Source organism: Prionailurus bengalensis, chromosome E3, assembly GCF_016509475.1.
Source record: "Prionailurus bengalensis isolate Pbe53 chromosome E3, Fcat_Pben_1.1_paternal_pri, whole genome shotgun sequence".
Taxonomy (NCBI): Eukaryota; Metazoa; Chordata; class Mammalia; order Carnivora; family Felidae; genus Prionailurus; species Prionailurus bengalensis.
Window position 1 is genome coordinate 7,802,660 of NC_057357.1, and position 17,854 is coordinate 7,820,513.

The 17,854-nt window shown below is 53.7% G+C and overlaps 2 protein-coding genes across 4 annotated transcripts; one reads left to right on the forward strand and one right to left on the reverse strand.

Annotated features, from left to right (window-relative positions):
- Positions 1 to 6,794: 6,794 nt before the first annotated feature.
- On the forward strand, positions 6,795 to 9,806 carry COPS6 (COP9 signalosome subunit 6). Its single transcript, XM_043561274.1, has 10 exons — positions 6,795 to 7,227; positions 7,457 to 7,582; positions 7,793 to 7,924; positions 8,247 to 8,335; positions 8,431 to 8,493; positions 8,830 to 8,877; positions 8,956 to 9,070; positions 9,163 to 9,255; positions 9,337 to 9,437; positions 9,549 to 9,806. Exons 1-10 carry the CDS (start codon positions 7,104 to 7,106, stop codon positions 9,687 to 9,689), a joined length of 1,032 nt encoding a protein of 343 aa, XP_043417209.1. The 5' UTR covers positions 6,795 to 7,103; the 3' UTR covers positions 9,690 to 9,806.
- A 666-nt stretch (positions 9,807 to 10,472) lies between these two features.
- MCM7 (minichromosome maintenance complex component 7) lies at positions 10,473 to 17,853 on the reverse strand. Of its 3 annotated transcripts, none has more exons than XM_043561266.1 (15): positions 17,691 to 17,853; positions 16,438 to 16,517; positions 16,002 to 16,166; positions 15,708 to 15,832; positions 15,452 to 15,632; positions 15,019 to 15,156; positions 14,559 to 14,708; positions 14,256 to 14,370; positions 14,037 to 14,168; positions 13,714 to 13,797; positions 13,046 to 13,439; positions 12,662 to 12,745; positions 11,882 to 12,050; positions 11,012 to 11,121; positions 10,473 to 10,840 (listed from the first exon to the last, which is right to left on the reverse strand). In XM_043561266.1, exons 1-15 carry the CDS (start codon positions 17,719 to 17,721, stop codon positions 10,639 to 10,641), a joined length of 2,160 nt encoding a protein of 719 aa, XP_043417201.1. In that variant the 5' UTR covers positions 17,722 to 17,853; the 3' UTR covers positions 10,473 to 10,638. The 3 variants fall into 3 exon arrangements, with proteins under 3 accessions (XP_043417201.1, XP_043417202.1, XP_043417203.1); XM_043561267.1 differs by lacking the exon at positions 17,691 to 17,853 and adding an exon at positions 17,122 to 17,180; XM_043561268.1 differs by lacking the exon at positions 17,691 to 17,853 and adding an exon at positions 16,798 to 16,932.
- Position 17,854: the final 1 nt, after the last annotated feature.

Here is a 17,854-nt window from a genome sequence, read left to right on the forward strand (position 1 = left end):
GTTCGAGCCCCACATGGGGCTCTGTGCTGACAGCTCAGAGCCTGGAGCCTGCTTCAGATTCTGTGTCTCCCTCTCTCTCTGCCCCTCCCTCCCTGGCTTGCACTCTGCCCTCTCTCTCTCTCTCAAAAAGAAAGAAAGAAAGAAAGAAAGAAAGAAAGAGAAAAAAGTAAATAAACATTAAAAAAATTTTTTTAATTAAAAAAAAAAAAAGACACCTGTCCTTGGATCAAGCCATGTGTGATATATTGTCATATAATATTGATTGACATTCCACAAAAAACTTTAAAGGAAATATTGTTTGACTCAATTCTCCTATTTTTAAATTGGGAAAAGTCATTATTTAATCTAAAAACTGTACTTTGGTTTCTGCAGTTTTCCCCAATTTATTAGAAGTGTGTTCAATCAGTTGCATGTTGCTGCATTTCACCCTGCGGTCCATCCCACCTGGGCCTCCCCTGTGCCCAGCACCCCATCCTCATCGCCAGCCACTCTGGGCTGTATCAGGAACCAGGTAGTGCAGCTGGGTGGTGAGCCCAGCCCAGACGACACTCAGGCCACTGGCTCTATGCAGCACTGGCCAAATGCGACTGTCCAGATGCCCCTGCCTGCCTTGCACAGGGAGCCATGTCTCTCACAGAGCCACCCATGACTGCCCCCTCTGGGCCCATATTATTGAAAACAAGTGGCCTTGTTACCAGGCTGGGTTGGACAGGCCTCCTGAGTCAGTCACTTTCAGCAGTGCTCCATGTCGGCTGCAGGTCACAAAATCCCTGTCTCAGGAGCTGGCCTCCAGCCCAGTCCTCTAACCCGCAGCCAGCTGGTCATCTGTGGGCAATTCCACATCGTGTAGGCACTTTCTCCACCCAAACCATCACAACCACGATCACACATGTACACACACGCACACGCACACATACGTCCCAATACCACACACACACACACAGCTCAGCTCGTTGTCCGGGAGGATGGACTGAGAGAGGGTAAGGTGTTCACTCTCCATTTAGTCCTGGAAGTGGCCAGAAGGGTGTAATCTGTAAAGAATGCATCGTTAACTTTCTAATTGATTAAGGTTCCATGGAGTTACGAAGAGAAATTGGTCCATGAGCCTCCACCCTAGGAGTTACAGTCTGGAAAACAAAAGGGAGCAGTTCGGGAGTTGCAGGAACTAGTAGACTGAGCCCATCCCGTGCATTGAGAGGCAACTTATTCTCTCTTCTGATCCTCCGTGGCCCTCGTCCTGGGCATTTAATCGCTTGCCAGGTGCTCTTGCTTCTACTGCCACGAGATCTCCATAGCAACCTCCTCCTCCCATTGCTGCCTCCTCTCCCCTACAACCATGACGCCACTAGGCCCTCGGGTGCCAAGAGCGGCTCTGCTCACCACACCCCGTGCCAGGGGCCCAGGACGGGCCCCTAATGGGAAGCCTGTCCTCTGCAACCCTGACCTTCACCGTCGTCGGGCCTCCTGCTTCACCGAAAATCAAGGCTCTCTGGTCTGACTTATCTCAACTTCCTGACCTCTCACCTAACTCAGAAGGTCTGCACATCCCCACTATCTCCTTACCTGCAGTTGTGGAGGAAGAAGCTTACCCCTAGTCCCTGAGAAGCGGCCTGCAGGAACCAGCCAAGACTGGACGGCACGCCTGGGGGGTAAGCAGCAGCAGCAGCAGCAGCAGCAGCGGAGACTCGGAAGGGCCACAGCCAGGGGCGGCCACTGGGAGGTGACCTGTGGGAGTAGGTGGGCCACTCCCTCCACCGAAAAGCAGCAGCGAGGCTCTGGGCTCCAGCCTGGCCGCATCCGTACGCACAGACGCTCACAGGGCATGCCGGCACAGGGGCTGTGGCTGTTTCTCCAAAAGTGAATAACTTCATTTGCACAAAACCCACATGAATTGTTGCCACAGCTGAAAATACTATCTGTCAATTGAGGTGACCTCACCTGCCAGCCGCCCCCACCCAGCCCCCCGTATCCCAGCTGAGGCCCCCCTGGCCTGTGGCCATCACCGAGAACCGCTCCTGGATATGAGTCTATCTCCTCTGTCCCTCCAGCCTTAGTGAAGCCTCCTTCCAGACAAGATGTGGCTGAGCCCCTGACGGTGCCTCCAGAGGATCCTGGGTCCTGTGTGGGTGCTCATGAGTGAGCAGAGGGGGCTCGTGTTTGGACACACAGGAGAAAGTGGGGCCAGTTTCCATAGACAGTAGCCGTGTCTCTTGCAGTCCCATGAGTCCCGATGCTGACTTGGATCCTGCCTTTGGATTCTGCGATCTCTCTGTGCCCCGTATCACCCTCCCTTCCCCACTTTTCACTGGACTTAGTCTGGAGAGGCTAAGTGATAAGCACTTATGAAAGTTTGGATTATAGCACTAACCACTCTCCTGGACCAGGAACCTCTGACTACCGGCAGGAAGCACTTAACACCGTGACTCCCCAGAGCAGCTGTTGCCATGGGCATGTACATGGTAGAGCGATGATCCAAATGAATCAGCACAGCAGTTCCGACCAGAAGGTAAGGATTTAAGAGGCCTCCCTCTGGGGTGCCTGGGTGGCTCAGTCAGTTAAGCATCCAACTTCAGATCAGGTCATGATTTCATGGTTCATGAGTTGGCTTGTGCTGTCTCTCTCTCTCTCCCTCCCCCACCCCCCACCAAATCAAAAATAAATAAAGATTAAAAAATTAAAAAAAAAAAAAAGATGCCTCCCTCTTATTCCACGACTTGCAGAGACCATCCCTGTGTAGTCTCAGGGCACTTGGTTTAAAGGTGACAGAGAACTATGGAATCATGTATCCATTTCCAATAACAACTAAAAACTAGCTCGAGTATCACCCTCATTCAGTTCGGGATCCAGGTCCCCAGTCACAATGCTCACATCCATAGAGCCGTAGCAGAGAGATGTCCAGATGGCCCATCTGTCCCTCCCCATAGCTTCAGCCTGCTCCCTCTCTACGTGTCCAGGCTTCCCGAGTGTTTAGAGGCATCTCTTGGGTCCTGCACTGGGATGTTGGACAGGAGGGGCCGGGTGCTGGGAGGAGACTGGCCTCGTGGTGAGGGTTCCTGAGCACAAGGCTGGAGCAGAGGTCCCTTGCTCCCAGCCTGGCCTTGGGACAAGCACAGCGCCTTGCCCTCAGGACCCAGCTCTTACAGGCCAGCTACCCTCCCCACAGGGTGTCACTCAGCGAAGGCAGCATCCAGCCAGATGGGTTAAAGCTCTGTTTTACCCCCTACACCCAGGGTGTAGATGGCCCTGAAGCCTAGAGATGGGACAGTTTCCGGGCCAGGTGTCCTGTAGGGCTGGGGCTGCAGGAACATGGTCGAATCTCTCCCAAAGGAAACACCAACTGCAGGAGAGATATTGTCCCCAAAGCCATGCTTGGAGTGTGGTTGTGCAAGCTGGTAACCGGCTCCAGCAGCTACTTCAAGAGCCAAGGTGCTTCCCAATCCTCCGCAGGTCTCTGAGGGAAGGCAGCTCTCCTAAACTAAGCTCAGGGACAGAGCTTTTCACAGAAAGCCAGGAGGTACCACCCCTCCCCAGGACGGCAGAGGCAGTACTGAATAGTGGCTGCTGACCTTGGAGTCTGATGCCAGGGGAAAAAAAGAAGGCTGAGGGTTCTGTTTCACCTGTTCCGCCTCCACCAGACCCTGCCCTCTCAGTCTGAAGGATTGGTGTGGTCTCCTGCTGATTGTCACTGGTTGGCTGGTTGTCGTTGTAGCCACTGAGAACGTGTTAGATTCCTTGGTCCTTGTTTCTGTAGGGGAAGATGAGCCTGAATTCAGCAGATGGGGTCTGGACAAGGTTTGCAATTGGAGAAATGTAGCTGCAGTGATCTTGTGTGGGGCCTGATGTCTTTGCTGCTTCTACACCTAAACATGTAAGTAGGAAGCGGTGGGTCATATGCTCGCAATCCTCCAGTCCCTTAAGTGTTAGAGGGGATTTTCCCATTCAGGGACTGCCGTAGGTAGACGTAGGTAGACGTAGGTAGACGGTGACAGTGGGACATGCAGATCGCCGAGCGAAGGAGAAAGGGAAATCCCAGCTTTACTCAAAAAACGGGGCCAGTGTTCCCAGGGAAGCCATTTCTCAGGGTGACAGTGCCACCTGTGGGACACAGCCATCAGGCGCACCTGCTCCCGAAGAACTCCAGACTCCGGAGGCTTTGTAACTCTCCAGCCTCATACCCCCATTTTGGGGTGAATCAAGTCAAAGCTGATGATTAACAAGATGGGAGTAGCCTAAAATGTCTCCCTAGTAAGACAGAGATGGTATGTTTAAGAGTCCGAGAGGTTTTACATGAAGAAATGGCACCACTGCTTTGAAAGCAAACACCTGAAAAAAAGACAAGGGGCAGTGGGAACTTCAGGTCTCAGAGTTCCCCTAAATGCCTGGGTTTCGTTCACTGATGGCCCAGCCTAGATGAAACCTGATGGGGTCCACTAGGTGGCTGACACTGCCCAGCTTCAGGGCTGGCGACGCAAAACTGAAAGCCAATGTCACGGCTCTGCTCAGCAGGGAGAACTCAAAGCTGTTCTCATCATTAATCTGGCCAGCATTCCACTGAGCTTTTACTGACTTGGGCTGTTAGTCAATGGCCTGGCTGCTTGGTTTGCCACTTGAAGATGACAGAGACAATTAAAGGCATGCCCTTTGGGGCAATGCACTTTGGAAACACACCTTGGCTCTGACAGCTGAGTCACTCATGTGCGTGCCCAAGGTTGGGACCTGGTCTCAAAGGCTGGCACTTTTAAGATGCTGATCAAGGGGCATCTGCATGGCTGTCAGTTGAGCATCTGATTCTTGGTTTCGGCTCAGGTCATGATCCCAGGGTCGTGGGATTGAGCCCTGCGTCCGGCTCCGTGCTGAGTGTGGAGCTTGCTTGGGATTCTCTCTCTCTCCCTCTTCCCCTCTCCCCTCCTTGTGTACTCTCTCTCTCTAAAAAAAAAAATAAATAAAGAATACAAAAAGGAAGGAAGGAAGAAAAAGAAAGAAAGAAAGAAAGAAAGAAAGAAAGAAAGAAAGAAAGAAAGAAATATAAAATGCTGATCAAGCCTACACTGCCTAGAAGCTCCCTCGCACTCCTCCTAAATCGACTCCACCAAACTTTCAACACTTTTTAGGGGCTTTCTTGGTGCCAGTGTCCCTGGTCCATTCTGATGGAACTTAGACCACATCGTTATGGCCCTTGAAACTAAGCTGTGTCATGTTTTAGGCTTTGTAGACCATCTACAGTCTGACATTTGGTGCACCTTTTGTCCCCAGATCTAACCAACAATGGGCCAACAGTCAAGGTGTTGGATGGACATTCCACACTCCCTACCATCCACAGCATCTGAGTGTCAAGGGCTGGAATGGCCTCCTCCAAATTATCCCTACCTCCCTCACCTCCTCCCGATCCACAGACCCTAGTAAGGTGTCATGGTCGCTAAATGTGGCTGCCCCCTGAAAGTGTTCATCTCCTCTTGGTTGGCCACCATCTCTTGGGTAATGATCAGGAAGAAAGGGAGCTTTGTAGACTTGTTTTAAAAATTAAAGATTCTTCCCTGACCATTCCTGAGTACGACAGTTCTTCCCCCGGCCTCCCATGGCTACCCCAGGCCATCCTGGTTGGTAGACCCTTTGGATACAGCCCAGCCAAAAGGGAGCCTAGGGAATTCCAACTTAATTCTGGTTCAGCCACCAGGATTCTCTTCATGGACTGACATAATTCTAGATCACAAAGACAATGACCATTCAACTGAGGGCATTGCTCTCCAGTTCCCCCACAGTGGCCCACATGTGCTGTGGCAGGCTGAACAATAGTCACCAAAGACAGCCAGGTCCTAATGCTTGGAACCTGTGAATGTTACTTTACAGGGAAAAAGAGATTTTGAAGATCTGATTAAGTTAAGGATCTTCAGCAGAGAGATTATCATGGCTTTAGGATTAAGTTAAAGATCTTCAGATGGGGAGATTATCCTGGGTTATCCCAGTGGGCACTACGTGTAATCCCAGGTGTCTTTATAAGAGGGAAGCAGGGAGAGATTTGACTACAGAAGGCAATGTGACAGTGGAAACACAGAGACAAAGAAGGATTTAAGATGCTGCTAAAACCCTGGACTTGAAGATGAGGAAGGTGATAAACCAGAACACATTTCCTGGTACCACTGGTCATGGGCACTGGAGTGGGCTCTGCAGGGTCAAGACAGTGGTCTCCACCTGCTTTCTGAGAGCTTACACTTTGGGTGTGATACAGACACTTACCCCAGAGAGCCAGCCAGACAGATTGTGGGGCAGCAAGAGGGGTAAATGCAGTGTACACACCTTGCTTGAGTGGAGGAGTGGGGACAGGCCTGGAAACGGCTAGGTTTGCCAGAGGTGAGTTTTGAAAGGCTGTTGGGAAGGGTTAGAAAATGCCGGGAATGGGGGCACCTGGTTGCCTCATTCCGAAGAGCGCAGGACTCTTGATCTCAGGGTCTTGTGAGTTCGAGCCCCATGTTGGGTGTAGAGATTACTTAAACACATAAAACTTTTAAAAAATGCTGGGAATGTTCCTAGCATGGTAGGTAATATGGTATGTGGAAGGGGAAAAGATTGGACATACAGATGAAGCCACTCGCAAACAGGCTCCACCTCAAATTATTCATTCACTGGAAAAGCTGTTTAGGTGCCTGTGTCAGGCACTATGTTGGTCACAGAGGTTACAGTTAGGAATGTGACAGAGGTCCTTATGTGGGAATGTGTGGGCGAGTGAAGGGAACTGACGTGAGAGCCAATGTGGCTGAAGCACGGGGCCCAAGTGGTAAAGTAGAGGACAGTGCCGTCTGGAAGGCAGGGACCGGATCATGCAGGGCCTTGCATGCAGTGGTTAGGGGCTTGGATTTTACTCTGAGGGCAGTAACATGATTTTTCATTCATTTTGCAACAGCCTTAGGAACTAGGCTTTATCCCAATTTTACTGATGAGGAAGGTAAGGTTGGAAGGGGACAGGTTTAGGTAATTTGCTCAAAACTCAGCCGCAGCTGCACGGAGAGGCCAGACCAGAGTCATTGAAAGTCCCGTGGGCTCGGGTTTTTCCGGCCCCGAGGGCCGCCAGTCCCGCCCCGCCCGTCGAGGCCCTGCGCCCACTGAGCATGCGCCGCTGGCCTACGGAAGCCGGGAGGGAGGGGGCGGGGCCGAGGCGGGCGGGCGCGGGGAAAATGGCGGCGGCGGCGAACGGGACTGGAGGGAGCAGCGGGATGGAGGTGGATGCAGCAGGTAACGGGCCTCGCTGGGGCGGCCTCTGGTGACGCCTCTCGGGGAACGACAAGCCCCCCGCCCCCCGTACTCCATGGAGGAGTCAGGGGGCGGGACGGCGATACCTATCCCTGGGCTGCTAACCTGCGGGAGGGATGTATGGCTCCGGCTCTGCCGTCTCCCGCTCCCAGCTCTGAGGCAGAACGTGCGGCCCGGACTCTCAGTTGCTCTCCTTTTCCTCCACCCTCAGTAGTTCCCAGCGTGATGGCCTCCGGCGTGACGGGGAGCGTCTCAGTCGCTCTTCATCCCCTCGTCATTCTCAACATTTCAGACCATTGGATTCGTATGCGCTCCCAGGAGGGGCGGCCTATGCAGGGTGCGTCTTGGACGTAATTCTCCAACCTCCTTTCCTTGGTCACCTCCCCCCAAATAGGGGTCTTTGCCCCTTCCTTTGCTGGGGCCGGTTCCCCCTCCCCCAAGTCACCGTGTCCCCAGCATCTGGTTTACACTGACCTCGACCCTTGGGCTGTAATGATTAGGGACGGATTCCTAACCCTCACCTCTTACGTGTCGTTCCCTCCCCCAGTGATTGGGGCTCTGATCGGGAAACAGGAGGGCCGAAATATCGAGGTGATGAACTCCTTTGAGCTGCTGTCCCACACCGTGGAAGAGAAGATTATCATTGACAAGGAGTATTACTACACCAAGGAGGAGCAGTGTGAGAGGGGAATAGACCTGGGGGAGAGCAGTGGGAGTAAGAAACGCAGGCGAGTGGGGAAGATAGAATGCGTTGGGAAGAAGGGGGGGGGGGCGGGGAGGGGGGAGTAAGGAGAGTAGCTGAAAAGATCTCAGAAGAAGAACACATTTAGGTATTCCCCCAAAGTAAAGGATGAGAGAAGATAGAAGGGGTTAATTATTGTGAATTTTCTTGTGAATTGAGCCAGGATTTGAGCAGGGAGGGGAGAAGCTGATGAATATACCAGGAGCTTCCAATTAGAAGGGTGGTTTAAAGAAATACACTGTGCCCTGGCTCTTCCCAGTCAAACAGGTGTTCAAGGAGCTGGAGTTTCTGGGTTGGTATACCACCGGGGGGCCGCCTGACCCCTCTGACATCCACGTCCATAAGCAGGTAACATGCTCACGCGCACGTGCTGGGGCAGAGCATGAGGGTGAGGGGAAGAAAGATGGGCGTTTAACACGTGTGTCCACTGCCCCCTCTTCCAGGTGTGCGAGATAATCGAGAGCCCTCTCTTTCTTAAGTTGAACCCTATGACCAAACACACAGATGTGAGTAATACTGATCCCGAGCTCCCTGTGTCGTGCTTGTCGATCACTGTGCCTATTTTTTTTATCCTCCTCCCCTGTTCTCTGTACCTCTGTTGGGTTAAGTCTTCACTTGGGGTGAACTCTCCCGCTTACCAGCTGTGTGACTTTGGGTTAGTCTTTTAACCGCAACTGTTTTTTTGCCTCACGTGGAAGATGAGGATAATCCCTACATCAGTGGGTCCTCGGGAAGATTAGATGAGAACATCTGTGGAGGAGCTCGGCCTGGCTTTTGGCATATAGTGGAAGCTCGGGTGTGCTTGATGTCGATAAGAGCTGTTCTCCATTGCTTCCTTACAGCTTCCCGTCAGTGTTTTTGAGTCTGTCATCGATATAATCAATGGAGAGGTAATGCCCGACCCTTTAACCCTCAAGACATTGCTCCTGGCCTTTTTCTGCTTCTCACTGTCCCTTGGCACTCCACAGGCCACAATGCTGTTTGCTGAGCTGACCTACACTCTGGCCACAGAGGAAGCTGAACGCATCGGTGTAGACCACGTAGCCCGAATGACAGCCACAGGCAGCGGGGAGAACTCCACTGGTAATGAAGGCTGGAGGAGCTCCTTCAGCAGTTGGGGTGGAAACTGTTGCCATGTGCTTTTTCAACCTTGGCCTCTCCCCATCTCCCTGCAGTGGCTGAACACCTGATAGCGCAACACAGTGCCATCAAGATGCTGCACAGCCGGGTCAAGCTCATCTTGGAATACGTCAAGGCCTCTGAAGCAGGTAGGACAGGTGAACCGCTTTTCCTCTCCCTCTCGGGGAAGTGACCGCATCCACATTAATGCAGTCTTTCTGTGCCTTTAGGGGAGGTCCCCTTTAATCATGAGATCCTGCGGGAGGCCTATGCTCTGTGTCACTGCCTTCCAGTGCTCAGCACAGACAAGTTCAAGACAGACTTCTACGATGTGAGTATAAAACCGAGGGTGGGTGGGGAGGTGGGGCTGATGGATGTAACTTCTGCACGTGGGAAGTGAACTCAGCCGTTCCCTGGGCAACGAGTTTTCTGTTCCTCTCAGCAATGTAACGACGTGGGGCTCATGGCCTACCTCGGCACCATCACCAAAACGTGCAACACCATGAACCAGTTTGTGAACAAGTTCAACGTCCTCTATGATCGACAAGGCATCGGCAGGCGGATGCGGGGGCTCTTCTTCTGAGGGTGCTTGAAGGGACGATGCACAGGTTGGACAGTGGTCCCACAGGGGAGGGGTGTTACACTCCCTTTAGAGAAACCTCTGTCAATAATAAAAGGGGAGCAGCCCCTCAGCACCCCTTCCGATGGCTCTGTCCTCTCTGTTGGGCCCCACGCTGGTTTCTCAACTTGGATCTTAAAAGGAGGCCCTTAGTTCCAGCCTTGCTCGGGCAGGACATCCTGCGGGGATTGGGAGCTCACTGCCACTTGAGGTGACCCCTCGTCCAGTCAGGTGGATCACATCTATACTGAGCCAAAGGCTGCCTGCTCCCACTTCAGCCATCTGTGTTCTCTTTAAGGTTTCTCTGGGACAGCAGTGCATATAGACCAACCTCTAAACTTGACCAATGATTGCTCCCCAAAGCTAAGTGAATTTAAGTCTTTTTCACAAAGGAGCAGGGGTATTGAGCAGGTTTCTAGGAGGGACAACCTGAAAGCTTTGACCCCATGGACACAGTTTACTGCCGAGAGGGAGAGGTTTCTCACTGCTGTTTACTGAATGCTGATCACACAGATGTCTACACCTGACCTGTAGTACCTCAACCCTAAGAGGCAGAGGTTCCAGTGCCCATACTTCACACACTTTCTCAACCTTGGCACGTTCCTGTCTATAACCCCCAGAATTTACAGTCTGGGAAGCACCAAGGAACATCAGTGTGGGCAGGCGTAATGGGTGCTTTACACAGTAAATTCACAGAGTGAACAAGATAGGAATCTAGGAAACTCATGATACCTCGTATGAACAGAATACAGCAACCTACACATGCTTTATTAGCAAAAAGAATAAAACAAGTGCAGCTCAGGAGAAAAGAGGTCCCTCCTCTCCCTGCAAAGGCATCATCAGACCGTTCCAGGAAGGGGTGGGTCGGCACACGGGACGCAGAGTGGACCCCAGGGTCTCAAGCTGGTTGGAATCAAACAAAAGTGATCCGGGTCCGGGCAGTATTAACCTGCCAGACGTTTAACTCCTCATACTCATCTAGAGCCGCCTGGAACTGGGCAGGTGTGAAGCCACGGGAGATGCAGCGCTGCTCCGCTTCTGAAAACCGGACACTTCGGCCCTCTGAGACCAACTCCCGGACCGTGGCAAATATCACATCTGCCGGTCTCTGGGTCCTGAAGGGAACAGCATGGCTGTGTAAGGTCAGAGTACAAACAACAGGCAGCACGTCGGGAACACAGGCCAGAGGTACAACTCCAAAGCCAACGTCACGTACGTGTGGATGCAGAAGCCATAAGGATGAGACGGTCAAGGTGACTCCTGATTTCGTTGTTTAAACCACTCACCTCGCCGTTTGCCCCTTGTCACCCAGAAGCGAGTCCTTGGACATCTCCATTAGCCGTATGGCTTCGTTCACATCTTCCTTCTCTACCATGTCCACCATCCGCAGCCGTGCCTGCGGGAAAGGGGGGGGGGGAGAGATGGAAACGGGAGGGGATGGAACTCGGGTCAGGGGACCCCCTCGCTCTAGCTTTCAGCAGGCAGCCCACAGGGCGTTGGCAGAGGCTCCCCCCCCCCACCCCCCCAGCGTCCGCAGCACGGGGCCGGCACTGTCAGACCGAGACAAGTGCAATGCGCGGGCAGCGTCCAGCAATTGCCCAAGTCTCCGCCTCTCAACGCTGGCCAGTCCCGGGTTCAGCTGTCCTGTGCGGGAGACCAGACCCCGCTGAGCGCCCCCGGGCTCCCCACCACGACAGTGCTGACAGAGCACGGGGAGCTCGGCCAAGAAGGCAATGGCAGAGAGGTTGCGTCCCCGGGGCTCGGGAAGTGCTAGCTCAGCAGTAGGTCGGGTAATCACACTACCTGCACGAACAGCACTTTGGAGCCCCCAGGACTAAAGTCCAAGGTGTACGGACAGAAGTGCGGGTTTCTAGCAAGGATCCAGGACACAGGCAGTGAAGTGAACCCTGCCCGCCCTGCAGGGGGGCCGGAAGAGCGGGGAGCAGGCCTTTCCCTCCAGGGACGCCGTGCGTGCCCTGCTGGAGCAGCAAGTACCCACAGTGCGGTAGCACGCAGGACCGCTATCTGCACTGTCAGCACTTTAGCACCAGCAGGGCCTGAGTGGGAGGGAGGCGGCCGCGGGAGGAGCATGCTGCACGGGGTGCCCGGGCAGTCCGAGCGGACCACCCGCTGGCAGAGTGGGACCACGCACTCACCAGAGCAGTGGACAGCCGCAGGATCGCCAGTAGCGTCCGGGCGGAGGTGTAGGTGGCGTCCTTGCTGGCCCAAGCTTCCCGCCTCATCTCCACGTATGCGGCTGTGATGTAGTCCGCCAGAGACTCTGGCACTGTGGGCTGCTTCTCCCGGCACATGGCTATGTAGCGCCTACGGGAGAGAAGGTTCGCGGGAGAGGAGAGTTTGGCATTTAAGAAAATACTCTGGGGTGGGGAGCAGTTTTAAGCAGGAAGAACAAATTAACTTGAATGTCACGGATGGGTTTCTGTAAATGGCACGTTCCAAGTTATTTCTAATTTTCCGGGAAAAGGGTCTTTATGCCAGTAAGACAGATCCACTTATAAAAGATGGTAAAGTACTTCCCCTGCACCTAAGACGTGACTAAAGGGAGCAGAAATACATTTCATTTACTTCAAGAGAAAGAAAGTGAAAGTGAAGGAGACGTTGGGGGATCATCAGGAAATCCACCCTGTGGAGAAAATGACAACATCAAGTCCACGGAGCAGCATCCAGCTCTGATCTGAACCTGCCTCAACCCTGAGACGGGCAGGTGGTGGGTGTGAAAGGTTCTGATGCTGGTTCTTCTTGTGAAGCCAGACCTGGGGTGCCTGGACCCCCTGTTCACAGACCCCACAGAGCAGAGCGAGTGGCAGTGAAAAATGACCCAGAACGGAAAGCTCTCCAGGAGACACAGATCAGCCCAAGATGCTGCCACACATGGCTATGGGTCAAGCACACTGGCCTTTCCGCAGCTCTCCTACCTCATCAGCTTCATGTCCAGAGGTTCAAATTGGGCTGGCGGCTGGCGGCTGTGCTGGTGCACATACGTGATGTGCTGGGCCAACCTGGGAAGAGTGGAGGCAGCTAGAAACGTTCCTCTTGGGGCTACATCCCACACCCTGTCTCTTGACCTGTGTGCCTTAGCTCCGCCATCTTCACAGTGCAGGAGGGAGGCTCTCCCAGGAAATCACCAGTGTTTCAGTCCCACCCCTCCATTTCCCTAAAGAACTGTGGACTAGTTCCTGCAGTAAGAGAGGAAGGCTCTGGAGTTTCCACAAGCAGGGAATCGGAGGGGGTTTCTGATGTCTTCTCTCTCCCTTCAGATCATTAGGGCATACGTGTCCTTGAATGTTGGATTCACTCACCGTAGGTCATTGTCTCGGTCAGGCCGGTCCTGGATCAGCCAGAGAAGGTCAAATCGGGAGAGCAGTGCAGCAGGAAGCTGTATGTTCTGCTCCAGGCTGCGGCGAGGGTTGTAGCGCCCATAGGCAGGATTGGCGGCAGCCAGGATGGAACAGCGGGCATTGAGCGTGGTGAGAATGCCGGCTTTGGCAATGGAGATGGTCTGCTGCTCCATGACCTCGTGGATGGCCGTGCGGTCGGCCTCAGCCATTTTGTCAAACTCGTCGATACAGCACACCCCCTGGTCAGCCAGCACGAGGGCCCCCCCCTCCAAGGTCAGCTCTCCAGTCACGGAGTCCCTCAGCACAGCCGCTGTGAGCCCCACTCCTGAGGAGCCCCGGCCCGTGGTGTACTGGCCTAAATGGCAGGAACAGGAAAAAAACAGACACACTGAAGCAGAGAAAAAGAACAACGAAAGAAGCAAGAATAGGGCAGAAATGAGGCCTGCGCCAGGACCGCTCCACCTACCTGCCGGGTCCAGACCTTCCCGAGGCGGCTGAAGATCCGTGCAGCACCAGCTCCACACCCACCCACCTCCACCCCCCCTGCCCCCCCACCAAGGAGAAGCAGTGTGGTGGTCCCCCCTCCACCCCAGCTGGTACGGGAACTTCTCCTAGGGCCCAATACTCACTACGGGGCGCCAGGCGATCGATGTAAGACAGAAGCTGAGACTTGGCCACACCTGGATCCCCCATCAGGCAGATGTTGATGTTGCCTGGCAGGGAGGAAAGCCCCGGGTGAGGCTTGAGTGCAAGCTGCCCAACGACAGAGACCCGTACCTTTGAAATCTGCCCCGACACCCAGCATCCCTTCCCGTCCTCCCTCCCTGCGCCCAGGAGACCAAGCTACAGACTCTTACTCTGTGACACAGAGGTCACAGATCTGATCTGTGTCATGGGACAGCGGCTGACATCCTTCCTCCCTCCTGGCCGCCCCCCTTGTTTCCCTGCTTACCCCTGATCTTCATGCCCCGAGGAGACTGGTCCACCCCTCCCACCAGCAGGAGCAGCAGGGCCTTCTTCACGTCTTCATGCCCATAGATCTCCGGGGCGATGGAGGCGGCCAGCTTCTCATAGAAATCTTCCTCTGCACAGAAGTTTATACAGAACGTTGGGAGTGGGATGGGGGTGCTGGGAAGGAACCTCTGTTCTCAGGCTTCGTCAGGCCCCTAACCTGCAATTCGCCTCAGCTCCTCCCTGCTCAGCTCTCCGGCCGCAGACTCGTCATCCTCACTCTTGCTCATCTTCACGACCCGATGAGCTTCCACGTAAGTTTCTGAGAGGAGACCCTTGGGGAGGAGAATGCCAGGGTACGGATGAAGGCCCTTGAACTTGCCTGTTCACGTGACTCCCTCAGGAGTTCCTGACAAAACCCTGTGCTACTTTGCTGTTGACTGTTCTCCCTGCGGAGCAGTGAGGAGGGAGGGGACGAGAAGGAAAGAGGAAGTTTCCTCCTCCTTTCAAACCCCTCACTTACCTGCACCACCTGTCGGAACCCAGAGCGCAGGATCGGCAAGAAGATGCCAGTGACACTGACGTGGTCCCCAGGCTGGGCGATCCTCGTGTTCTCTCCTTCTACCAGCACTGTGATGCTACGGGGAATGTTCCCCACAGGCACTTGGTCACTCTACAAGGGAGAAGGCGCACAGGCGGGAGAAAGGGACACAAAGTTGATGAGGACCTCACCTTCCCTGCCCAGGCCTCCCACCTCCTGCTTCTCAGCCTCAGATGTGCCAACAGGAAAAGAGAGCCAGAGATCGTCTTTACCCCTTCTTTACTCCACCAGAAAGTTCCATTTAAACCTCCCTCCTGCTCTAAGGAACTTCTCGGTTTCAGCCTCCTTTATTTTTCTTGCTTTCTTTCACTCTGTACGTGACTGCAGAATTCGAGTGGACACCCAGTCTCCACCTTCCCTGGGCCACATACCCCAAACTCACATGTTCCTGCATCTTTATCTCCTGGAATTTGATGAATTTGGAGCCTCGTGTCTGCAGATATAGCCGTCCTCCTGAGCGGTTGGTCTGGCACTCCTGGCTGGGACACATGATCAAGGGCATGAAAGTAGGGGACTGGATCTGGGATATGAGAAAGGAAACACCAAGGGAAACCAGTCACATGAATCACACTTCCTCTTCGTGACATGTACCACAAACTGCTCAGAGTGCCTTGACCTATCCCAAGTCAGTAACCATAGGCACCAAGAACACAAAATGGATGGAAAGACCACTGGGTACCAAAAAGAGAATGAAAGATGAATATGCAATCGTGTCTCACAACCGACGCGATGACAGGTTAACACCGATAGACAAAATGAGTTCTTAGGGAAACAGCTAACAATAAATGTGTTCCTATTCTTTTCTCCACACATACCGGCTGGTAGGTCTCTGCCCCACACTGGTCACAAGTATAAGTGGCCACCACCATTCTGGGTTTGACTTCGGAGACACGAGTGACGATTCCACGCACAGTTACCAATTTCCCCACAGAGTCAGCCCGTACTTCCCGTATCACGCGAGGCTTGTTACTGCTTGGCCCTTGAAAGTACAGCTCACTAGGAGAAGAAAACAGTAGTTATTCAAGTCCCAGAGAACAAATTCCCACACCCTTCCCCACCGAGACCACTCACAATCTGCGCATGAGCTCAGGAGGGTACTGGTTCTGCGGGCTTCGGGCTGCCCCAGGGTCCCGGCTCCGCTGCTCCATCATCAACCGATGTTCAATGTAAACATCCAGGACGTCTTTATTAGTCACCTAAGGACAGAAAAAAATGAATGGCAGAACGAGGAAAAGGAAAGATCGTAAAGGGCACCAGGCAGAAATTAATTGCCCTATTTCTGCCAGCTCAAAAAACACCAGTATCTGAGAAACTTCCCAAAAGCAACCCCTGTTTCTCGCTTTGCATTTTCCTGCAACCACTCACCTCTCTCTCCTTGTACTGAGGAAGCAGCTCTTGCACAGCATCAGCAAAGAGCCTCGCGTAGCGCCTGGCATTCTCACAAATGGAGTCCACCAACTCAGGGTCGTCCTCTGCTACATCATCTAGGTCTATGTACATTGCCACTTGTTCCCGATGAGCCAGTCGAACCTGGGGTAAGGAAGAGACAACAGAGCCATGTTTACCATGCTCAGCAGTGCCCACCACCCACAGGAGAGAGGAACAAAGCAACACTTACTTCTTAGTCTCCAAACTTCTAAAACATCTTAATCATCGTGCACGTAGACTTAAATCCACTTACCAGACATTAGATAGAATGCTAAATGTGTCACTCACGTCTATGCTTGCTGAAACAAACCAGGCCCCCTCTTAAAAGCTCCTTGAGCCACCACCCATTTCCTCCACTTCATCTTAGACTCACCAATTGGTTCCCGTACTTGAATTGCTTCTTGCCAAATTCATCATCCTGGTAAAACTCTTGCAGGAACTTTTTAACCTTTTCTGTAAGGAAAATGTAAAATCATGATAATCTGTCTCAGATACTTTACCCAAGCTCCCTTGATGTGGATCTAAAGAACTCACTCTCTTTACAAAATATATGAATTTGTCAGTTTACCTAAAAATCTAAGTAAGCCTACTTAATTCTTCCGGAGTAGGGCAGAACTCCTTTTAACAAGTCTGTTTTTATCTAGGGAAGAAGGGGCCCCTGGCAGTTAAGAACATTACCCCAAAACCTCCCCCGAGGGGAATTCCAGTTTCTGCCTTAAAAAAATCTCAGTACCCTTTTCCAAAAGCTTCCCACACACTCAGATCTCAAGGTTCCCCACTTCTCTTCCATGCGCAAGATTCTCCCTTTCCTTTCGGCCTCCTAAATATCTCCACCAAGCCCGTCCTCCACCCCACCCCCTCTCCCGCCACTGCTTCCGCTCTTAGTAAACAAAGAAGCACATGGGCCCAGATGCAGCCGCCTCACAGCCCGGGATTCTTCCGCCAAGGCGGGATCCCGTCCGGCAATTGGCCTGCCTGTTCCGGGCTACTCCGTCCCACCCCACCACCTCCTTTCTTGGCCTCCCGCTAAACATCCCGATTCCAGGCACGCCCCCACCCTGAGCAGCTCTCTCCAAGGCCGCCGCGCGGAAGGACACTGTTTACACACGACACCCCCTTCAACAACGTCGCGCAACTTCCGCCCGCCTTCACTTCCGCTTGGAGGTTGGCCTGAAATGGCCAATAGCGGCGCTCAGCGGCCCGGGCCTGCCCGCCCTCGGGGCTTCGGCGCGTCTCCCGAGAACGCGGGCACTCCGAATGCCTACGGACGCAGACGGAAGCGGACCCGGGTGTCCATCCCTGCGGCGAAAGGCCCCTGCACAGGGTCTTCTGAGGTCCCGGTCTCTCCTGGGCGCGACTCTCCCCCTATGGAGCCCCGAGTCGGGCTGTCTGTCGCCCCCGACCCCACGACCCCCACTCCTTCCCCAGACACGATAACCGGCTCTTCTCCGAACTAGGAGGCTCGCGCGCCTCCCAGGCACCTTCTGCCTTGGCCCCGACGCCTCCCGAACCTGCCTTTGGCCTCGCGCGCCAAGCCCAGCCCCCCAGGACTCCAGCCCACACAAACAGGTGTTGGCCGGGAGGCTTTCCGCGTAGGACGCTCCTCCCAGACTGGCATACCCTCACCTTTCTCGAGCACATAGTCCTTAACTGCCATCGCCCGTGTGGCAGCAGTTGGCAGGTTCAAAGATCTCACTCCCGGGACAGCAGAAAACGTACGCGCGGCGGGCTGCTGCAGACCAACCGAAATTGGCGCGAAACGTCGCCCCTCACGTGACCGGCGCCGCCGC